Below are 10,503 nucleotides of genomic sequence, written 5' to 3'. Positions count from 1 at the left end.
GGGGGATGCTCTCTCCCTCTCTCTCTCCCTCTCTCTCTCCCTCTCTCTCTCTCTCTCTCGCTCCCTCTCTCTCTCCCTCCCTCTCCCTCCCTCTCTTTCCCCTCTCCCTCTCTCCCAGCGCCAGAGAGATCTGCGCCGCTCCTCCACTCTCTTCCCCGGCCCCGTCTCCCTGTAACGCAGCGAAATAAGAACAAACACGAGTGTAGTTGTTGTTCAGAAGCCCCGCATCCCCGGAGTGAACGGCGGTGGCGAGGAGGGAAGTTTCACTTGTGTTTGTTCTTATTTTGCTGCGTTAGAGGGAGACGGGGCCGGGGATAGAGTGGAGGAGCGACGCAGATCTCGCTGGCTCTGGAAGGGAGGGAGGGAGGGAGGGAGGGAGGGGGGGTGGGAGGGAGCAGCACCCACTGACACCCTCCCCCTCCCCACGTTCCCGCTCTCACCCCGCTGCTCCCTCTACCCGACTCTCTCCCCCCCCCCCCCCCCCAGGTTGAGCGGCGGCGGGGGCGAGGAGGGGAGTTTCGAGGGGGCGCTGTGATCTCTCGCCTTGTCCCGGCTCTTGTTCGGTGGCGATCCGCTTTCCGGTGAACCTTCGCCGGCAGCTTCTGCCTCCAGTCCCCGCCCCCTTAGAACTTGCTGCGGGCCGGATAAAAACTCGTGGCGGGCCGGATGTGGCCCGCGGGCCATAGTTTGGAGACCGCTGCTTTAGACTTTAGAAATAAAGTGTGGAAACAGGCCCTTTGGCCCACTGAGTCCACACCGGCCAGCAATCACCAGAACTACACCCTCGGGTCAATTTACAGCAGCCAATTTACCTACAAACCTGTCGGTCTTTGGAGTGAGGGAGAAAACCACAGCACCAAGAGAAAGCCCACGTGGTCACAGGGTGAACGTACATACTCCATACAGGCATTAAGGAGCATTGGCTGTGAGAGGGCTGGAGAGGCAGAGAGGTGGGGGGAGGAGATGCCAAAGTACAGACAAGGGAAAGAAACAAACAGGATGCTCTCGAGAGCAGACCAGGAGGGGTAATGATCATTGAAGTTTTATGGTTGGAGGCGGTCACAGAGATATGGGAGAACACGGTCCACTATCAATTTGACAATCTAAGATGGCAGTGAAACAAAGATGATCTGATATCAAGCACATCTAGTGCAGCTGCAGGTGATTGCAGACACCTTGGATGGGATTGGTGCCAGTTTATTACTCAATATCAACTCCATCTAAACCACATCAATGATTACCCCGTAAACTGGTGAATGGCCTCTCCCTTAACTCGTAAACTGTCATCAAATACCTGCGCTGGTTTCTTGAAGCACTAACATCGGGTTTGTAATGATGCCAAGCTTTCTGCTCACTAAGATTGACTAGCACTAGTTCTGATATCCTCATGTGTCAAAGGCAATTTATTGATGTTTTCTGATGCAAATGTTTGTCAAAGCCGAAGACGGAGAAGATATTCTTCAGAAGTTACATACCTAACATTAGAAATAGAAACAGCGACAGGCCATTCAGCCCCTCATTTCTGGTCTGCTGTTCAATAAGATAATGGCTGGTATTTTCTTCAATTCAGTGCCACATTCCCACACTGACCCAACCGAGTGGTAGAGAGATACAGCACAGAAACATCAGCTCACCCAGTCTATGCCGATCACCAAGCACCCATCTTTACATTCACCCTGACCCATTTTATTCTCTCCACATTCCCAACAACTGCCCCCCAACCCTGTTTCTACCATTCATCTGCACATTAGGGGCATTTTACAGCGGCCAATTGTCCTCGGATGTTGGAGGAGACCAGGACACCTGAAAGAAAGTCATGCAGTCACAGGGAGGATGTGCAAACTCTACACAGACAGCACTTGAGGTTAGGATTGACTCCAGGACCCTGGAGCTTTGAAACAATTGTGTCAGTAACAGGTATTACTGGACCATATACTGCATTATCTTAAAATTATCTACTAATCCCGTCTTTAATATATTCGACAACTGATCCAGCACAAACATGAGAAATATTTTCTTTGTCTAGGTCTGTACACCCCTGCAATTTGTTTATTTCAGATTTACAAATGCTTTTTGATCATTTAATCAGTTTGCAACATACCTTTGGAAATTCTCTTCTACCAGGTTTCTGTCCATGTATGCAAATTCATTGTCCAGAAATTTCATTAAAGGCTCAATCATCTAAAGGGATAGAAGCAAATATTTTTATGACATATATAAAAGTTTGGTGAATAGATCTACTGTATAAAGCTTAATTACACAAACATGATAAAAGATGGAAGAGGAAGTTGCAATCAGCCACATTGATCGCATGGAGTCGTAGAATCTTACAGCGTGGAAACAGCTTGCCACATAGACCAACATGTCCCATCTACACTAGTCCCCACCTGCCTGCACTTGGCCATATCCCTCTAGATGTATCCTATCCATGCACGTCTAAATGTTTCTTAAACGTTGCGATCGTAAATGTTTCTTAAACATTGCAATAGGGGTATATGTCTGCAGCCTGCAGTGGCTTTAGATCACCTGTATATCAATTCTCAAAGTTCTTAATTCTCAAAATGTTCCCTTCTTTTCCACTCCATTAATCTCACAGACAATCAATGTCAAAGAATGTCATTGATTAACAAAGATGGAGGTAGGTTAGCCCCATTCCATTCAAAACAACATCAGTACACAAAGAACTCCATGCCTGCCTAGATCTTGCTCATTGCTAATAAGTGGCATTCACTTCACAAATGACAAGCAATGACCACCCTCGACAAGCAGATCTAACCACCTATCTTTGATAGTCCATACCATTATTGTCCTTCACCATCAATATCAGGGGGGATGCCACTGACAAGAATTTTAACTTGGACAGCCATAGAAGCGTAGTGGCTACAGGAGTGGTCCAGAGGCTACACATTCTCTGGTGAATGACTCACCTCCTGGACTCCCCAGGCAGTTCCACCATCTACAAGGCAGAAATGTGACAGAATGCTCCAAGACTTCAGTATCATCTGGGACAGAGCAGCCCATTTGATTAACACCCTAACACTAACCATCCATTCTCTCTGCCACCGGTGATGTTGCTGCAGTGTGTACCATCTATAAAGCTACTCATCCAGGCTAGTCTGACACCATCACCCAAGCCAATGACCTCCACCAAGGAGGACAAAGGCAGCAGGCACAGCCGGCCCATCAACCTGCAGGTTCCCCAGACATGTCACACACTTTCCTGACTTGGAAAGATATCGCTGGGTCTAAATCCTGAAACTCCCTCCCCAGCAGCGCCCAGACGTGCATGGCTTAAAACAGCAATGTACCACCTCCTTCTCAAAGTCATGCATGTGGGCCTTGACATTGATCACCATCACCTGGGAATAAATATGTAGGAAAATGGGGTAACTGCTATTGCCGAGACTTTCTATAATGTTAATCATATAGTACTCACATTTTCCAAAGGCATGTCATGACAGGATGTGGACAGATTGTGGATGTGTTTCTTTATGTCTGCTTGCAGCTGGTAAACACAAAGGATTTACATTTGATGGTGTTTTTAAATCAGCCTTTAATGATCCCCCCGCTTCACAAATCCCAATTCTTGGATTAGAAAAGTAACACTAAAAACAAAGCAGGGCCATTAAACCACAGGTTAAACCAGGAGCTGGAGTCAATCCCTGGGGCCAGCAGGAAGCAGCCATTTTGCTGACTGCCGAGCAAGTGCAGTGGGAGACTCATTGGTAAAACTCCCAGCCGTGGCGGTTTAGTATTTGTTTCTTATTTTGCTCTGTTACTGCTTGATTAATAGACCTCTGAACAGCTCCTTCATTAGTGTGGGTTAGGTGTGCTCCATTCAAAGGATAAATTAAATCTCATCAGTCATTAATGTTATCCATTGCATTGACAGGGAACTTAGTCTAGAGCGACCATCAAGAGTTGAAAGGTCAGTATGGAGCCTAACTTTCCTCAGAACGTTAATGTCGGCAGCCTGCCCACCTTCTGGGGGAAGTTTAGGTTCGGCATTTTAGTTCAGAGGGGAACCTGCTGGCCCTGCCCACTCCAGCCTCTGCAAAGGCAGAACACATTATAAGCTGCAAGTATAAGAAAATAACTGCAGATGCTGGTACAAATCGATTTATTCACAAAATGCTGGAGTAACTCAGCAGGTCAGGCAGCATCTCGGGAGAGAAGGAATGCTGGAAATACCTAGCAGGTGAAGCAGCATCTGAGGGGAAAAGCCCTAATATTTTGGTATTTAACAACTTTTTACGCTGTTTCTTACTCCAGTATTCCAGCATTATACATGTCGGTCTAAAATCCACAGGTCTCATCTCCATGGTATGAGGAAGAAAATGACTGCAGATGCTGGTACAAATCGGAGGTATTTATTTCACAAAATGCTGGAGTAACTCAGCAGGTCAGGCAGCATCTCAGGAGAGAAGGAATGGGTGACGTTTCGGGTCGAGACCCTTCTTCAGACTGAAGAAGGGTCTCGACCCAAAACGTCACCCATTCCTTCTCTCCTGAGATGCTGCCTAACCTCCATGGTATGAGTCTTCATAACTTCTGGACGTGACACTCCCAGTCTACCAGCCACTCCAGGGGACACCTCCACTGCTGCGATGTTTTATTTTTTCTCCCTCCTCCGTTCTCACTCATCTCTCCAGAGACAACAAGCCTTCACCACCACCTCCCTCCCGGCAGGCACCAACAACTCTTCCACTGTTCAACATCGCACTGACAGCATTCTAATAATCAAGGACTGAAGTCTTGGACTGGACAAAGTGAAAAAGACAAAAGTGGGGTCTGTCCTAATTTAACTTGTTTAGAATTCTCTTTAGCTTCAGCTGTTTTCCAGCTGATGTAGAGGAACAGGATTGACTGAGGTGTAGGTGGAGGGAAAAATGTTCCCAGGTTCAAGCAGTGTATAATGGGGTGGTGCAGTGGTAGTGGCTGCCTTACAGCACCAGAGACCCAGGTTTGATCGTGACAACGGATGCTGTTTGTACGGACTTTGTACCTTCTCCCCATGAGAAGGGCGGCACGGTGGCGCAGCGGTAGAGTTGCTGCCTTACAGCGAATGCAGCGCCGGAGACTCAGGTTCGATCCTGACTACGGGCGCCGTCTGTACGGAGTTTGTACGTTCACCCCGTGACCTACGTGGGTTTTCTCCGAGATCTTCGGTTTCCTCCCACACTCCAAAGACGTACAGGTATGTAGGTTAATTGACTGGGTAATATGTAAAAATTGTCCCTAGTGTGTGTAGGATAGTGTTAATGTGTGGGGATTGCTGGGCGGCACGGACTCGGTGGGCCGAAGGGCCTGTTTCTGCGCTGTATCTCTAAATCTAAAATTCTAAAATGACTTTGTGAGTTTTCTTCAGATGCTTCGGTTTTCTCCTACACTCCAAATGCGTACAGGTTTGTAGGTTAATTGGCTTCGGTAACATTGTAAATTGTCCCTGGTATGTGGGATTGTGCTAGTGTATGGAATGATCGCTGGTCGGCACGGACTCGGTGGGCCAAAGGGACTGTATTCGCGCTGTATCTCTGAAGTCTAAAGTAAATAAGTCTAGCCCATTTTTCTCAAGGAGGCCTCTGTTGAACATGTGTTTAGATGTCTGATTCATCTACCCATCCAATGTCAAAACAGCCATCCAGAACCGCAGTCGCATGTTAAATTCCCCTGGATGATCATTGAAATGTCTTCAGTACCTTCTGAGCAAGGGTCTGGATCACACCCTGGATCTTATTGTTGATTGAACCGTTGACTCTTTCCAGCTGGGTGTGCAGTGTGTTCTGGATCTGATCCACTGAAATCATGTTGGCTGTATCTTCCTTCAGGCCTTGCCAGTCCAGGTCTTCTGGCAGCTGGGAAATGACCTCCCGGAGATGCCTCATGTTATTGAGAACCATACAGAGGTGGAGTGACCTCACGGCATTCACGTCTGACTAGGAAAGTATTGTGAAAGGAGGTCATTAGATAATCTCAAACTGTCCACATGATGGTTTTTAAAAAATTGAGCAACATAAATGGGAAAGGCCCAGATGGACCATTAAATGGCAGAAAACCCCGAGGGGTCAAATTGCAACCTCCTGTGCCTAATCCATATTCATATACCGACCAAGATATACGGCACTTTAGCCACCCCCACCCCCTCCTTCTTATAGTACCTGCGTGAGATGGGAACTCCAGGGTGATTTTTTTCTTCTGAACCGTAGAACAGTACAGCACAAGAACAGGCCCTTCAGCCCACAATGTCTGTGTTGAACATGATGCCAAGACCATTTCTTATTTACCTACAAATAATCCATATCCCTCCATTCACTGCATATCCATGTGCCTTGCCAAAAGTCTCCTAAATGCCACTATTTATTGTATCTGCCTCATCTACCACCCCCAGCAGTGTGTTCCAGGCACTCACCACCACAGGTGTAAAAAAACCTGCCCATCACATCTCCTTTCAACTTGCCCCTCTCACCTTAAAGTTATACCCTTGAGTATTTGATATTTCCGTCTTGGGGAAAAAAAGTGCTGACTGTCTACCCTATCTATGCCTCTCATAAGTTTACATGTTTCTCTCAGGTCTCCTCCCCACAACCTCCAGCTTTCCAGAGGAAACAATCCACGTTTGTCCAACCTCTCCCTGGAGCTAATACCCCCAAATTCAGGCATCATTTGGATAATAAATTGGATACACACTTGGATATGTGGTTCACTTGGCCAACATCATAAAATTTTCTACCTAATACTCTTCTGAGACGAGTATTCAAGAACCAGACACACCACACTACCTCACAGTAAATAAATGCCCTTGCCTGAGAATAAATGTCTTTATATTGGTTTGTATTCCAATTCTCTCTATCATTAACTCCCCAGTTGCATAGCCATGTCCTTCTAACCATGTGAATTCTTAATACATTAGATATTATTGTCAACTACTGCAGAATATTAATGAAATTAAAATCTTTTGACCTATTAATGAAATACAGATTAATGAGGTGCAGATTGGGATGAATTACAGTCAGTACTCACATCACTTTGGTTGGCATGGTCTTTGTTGGTTGACAGCTCCTCTGCCCTCTGCTCGATGAGTCGACAGTACATTAATGCAATCTTGCACATATCCTGCAACAGGAGTCCACAAGGATTAGCAATGTTTCAAGACACACGTGCAGACAAGCAGACTGGACAAGGCTTCAAGATGTTTAGGGTGACAGTCACACAATCTCACCTCTACAGCCTGGTGAATCTTATCCATTCACCGGTACTCAGTGGGGATTGAAGGGTGGGGAATGGTGTTTGAGGTCAGATTGAGGCAATATATCCCATCCCATGACAGACTTATGAAGGATTAATAATCTTTGCATGTGCCCAAGCTTGTTGCCCCAGATCGCCTCACACAAGGAGCCTGGTACCACCCCCACAAGGATGTTGCATCCTTCTGCAAAGTCCACCACCCTCACTCTCCCAACCATGATGACGTGGCTGTATGTGGGACAGGGGGAATGCAGACATCGGGGTAACCAGGACAAATCACCAACACGCTCCATTTTAGTCTCCAACCATCGTGACAGGCGATCGATCATTGTACACTTGCTTATTTCACTGATGGGGTTCAGGTAGGAAAGAGGAATTGAACCAAGGTCACGCTATTGAATGGAAGGGCAGGCTTGAGGGGCCGAGGGGCCTTCTCCTGCTCCTGTTTCTATATAAAACCCACGAATGTGGTCACGGAGTATACTGGTTACAGAGAATAAAGCACTGTACACAGGGACACATTACGAAAATCAGGCTCTAATTCCAAGCCTTAATTTTGCCGGCTGAACAACATGGTGTCATTTTTATTCTTCAAGTGGTGTGGGTAGTACTGCCAGGTGAATGCTAATCCCGATACCAGAGTTCCTCAGAGTGTGCGTTGGAGATGGGTGTTGGTGCTAGTAGAGTGCTTCAGGATTTTCACCCAGTCACAATGAATAAATTTTGGGTTGTGTCAATTCCCCATCTTCCAAAGGAGAGGTCATGGGTTTGCGTGGGGCTGAAGAAAATCTGGTAAAATACTACAGAGCATTTGTAGATGGTACCCAGTGCAGCCAGGGTACGCTGGGGTTGCAGGGAATGACGTTTGGGGTGGTTAATGGTGCCTTTAGCAATTGGGCTTCTTTGTCCAGGATGGTGTTGAACTTGTTAAGTTGTGTGGGAACTGCACTCATCCAGGCAAGCGGAGAGGGTTCCATCATACTCCTGACTTGTAGGTGGTGGAAATTCTTCTTGTCACTCTCCACAGGATACTCAGTCTCTAGCCTGCTCTGGTTGCCACAGTATATTTCTGGCTAATCTAGTTGCCTATCTGTTCAATGGTTATAATGGAAACACCGTCAGTTTTAAAAAGTAGATGCTTAGGGTCTGCCTTGTGGAAGAAGATCATCGGCCGTAACTATGTGACATAATTAGTATTCATAATTAGTATCCTTCGATGCTTCTACTCTGGGGCTGTAGAGAGCATCCTGTCCGGCAACATCTCAATCTGGTTTGGGAACAGCTCTGCCCAGGACAGGATGGCCCTGCGGAGAGTAGTGCGTTCGGCAGAACGCACCATGGGAACTACACTCGTCCCCCTGCAGGACCTATACATCAGGAGGTGCAGATCCAGAGCAAGCAAGATCATGAGGGACCCCTGCCACCCCAGCAACGGACTGTTCCAGATGCTACGATCAGGCAAACGCCTCCGCTGTAATACTATGAAAACGGAGAGGATGAGACAGAGTTTCTTCCCACAGGCCACCAGGACTGTTAACTATTATATCTCCAGGGACTAAATTGTTTTTCTGTATTAATTTTAATTTTTATGCTGTAATTGATTTTTTTTTTCACAATCCGCAGGCATTGCCACTTTCATTTCACTGCACATCTTGTATGTGACAAATAAACTTGACTTGACTTGACACAGGCAGGTGTGGGAATGCTTCATTATATAAGGAGCTGCAAATGGCAGCAACTGAATGGAACTCTGCAATCAACTAAACATCTCCAGGTGATCCACTCAGGTATAAAATTCAAACCCAAATCAACCACAGCTAATCTGAATATGACCCGAGTACATGTTTCAACACCTGACCCAGCCAACGCCATATATGTAATCATTTCACACAGGATACTAATCTATTTAAGACCGATGTTGACAAGCCTGGCAAACATTTTCTTGCCTACCCTGTCTACCTGTGTCGCCACTGTCGGAGAACTATGTACTTATATTCCTGGATCTCTATGTTCTACTACACTCTCCAAAATCTGCCATTTACTGTGTAAATCCTGCCCTGGTTCAACTTAGCAAAATGCACTTTGCACTTGTCCGAGTTATGTTCCATCTGCCATTTCTTGGCCCACTTTCCCTGTTGATCTAGACTGTGATTTTAAATGGATTAACCTTAAATCTCAACCATAAATGGAGGATTCCATACTCTGAGGCTACAGCCTTTATTTTAAACTTTCTGGCTGGGGGAATCGGGCTTTGCTTCTTCCATTTCAGCTTCAATGATAGTTCTCATTCTTCAAAGCTCCATCGAGATTTTGCCAAAACTTCCCTCCAGTACACACTCTCATCCCAGGAATCATTTGAATGAATCTTTGCAGTACTGACCCCAAGCCAACCGTATCCCACCTTGAAGAGTCCACGCTAATGCACAATGTTACACGTCCTGTACAATCCCAGCAAGATCTCCTTCTTCCCATACTTGCCACACTTGTATATTTACTGCACCAGCATTGCTGAGCCTCTCCTGGTGATGGTCATCGATACCATGATCGCTGCTTCCCCTTCAGTACCGAGGAGACGCACGGAGTCATCAGCTGAGGGGAAGCAGCAGGTGATGATGCCATGAGACAGCATTGAGTCTGTCCCTCCTGACCACGTGTCACAGTGCAGCCCCTCCCTGATGGTCTGCCAGCTTGCAGCACGGGGCATCTTGCGCGGTGCTTGGTGAGGGGCGGGGTGAGATTGTGTTCCTAACTGATCGTTGCTCAGCTTGCCTGAGCGACACGCTCCCTGTTTTGGCAAATCCCCAGATGTCAGTGAAGAAGATTTTTGTGAGGCTGATCGAGTTCACATGCTTTTGACTTTAATCAAATTTTGCGCTTGGTTCAATGCTCCTTGCTTAGTCTAATTTAAAATCTGTTTTGGCCAAGCTGTTTGCTGGAACTGAATGGTTTGCCAGGCCACTGCAGAGGGAGGGCAAGAGTCAGCCACATGGCAGAGTGAGCGTGCGTCTCACTCGGGGGCACGGCCTGGAGCACTGGCCTTTCATATTCTGCCATAGAAGAAGAATTTACAGAGAAGCTGTAAAGATTCACTTTCTTAACTACATTATATTCCTCCTCATTCTAAATCTTGAACAATCCCGACACCAGATGGGCACTAGTTCACTTTGTAATCGAGTGTTCATGTGGATGTTCAAGGTTTAGCAGGCAAATGGGTCAGAGTTAGATTGGGCAGCTTGGTCAGCACAGATGATTAGGGCT

The 10,503-nt window shown here is 46.6% G+C and overlaps 1 protein-coding gene across 1 annotated transcript in view; it reads right to left on the bottom strand.

Annotated features, from left to right (window-relative positions):
• The window catches only part of unc13d (unc-13 homolog D (C. elegans)), a 62,602-nt gene that overhangs the window by 11,164 nt on the left and 40,935 nt on the right, over window positions 1-10,503 (bottom strand). The window contains exons 22-25 of the mRNA XM_078401860.1: window positions 7,021-7,113; window positions 5,700-5,936; window positions 3,437-3,505; window positions 2,102-2,181 (exon numbers count right to left, since the gene is read on the bottom strand). Of these exons, the coding sequence (XP_078257986.1) occupies window positions 2,102-2,181; window positions 3,437-3,505; window positions 5,700-5,936; window positions 7,021-7,113 (479 nt within the window). The remainder of the gene's footprint in view (window positions 1-2,101; window positions 2,182-3,436; window positions 3,506-5,699; window positions 5,937-7,020; window positions 7,114-10,503) is intronic.

This window comes from Rhinoraja longicauda, chromosome 6 (genome assembly GCF_053455715.1).
Source record: "Rhinoraja longicauda isolate Sanriku21f chromosome 6, sRhiLon1.1, whole genome shotgun sequence".
Classification (NCBI taxonomy): Eukaryota; Metazoa; Chordata; class Chondrichthyes; order Rajiformes; family Arhynchobatidae; genus Rhinoraja; species Rhinoraja longicauda.
Note: the sequence above shows the minus strand (reverse complement) of the source record. Positions and strands in the feature narration are given on the sequence as shown.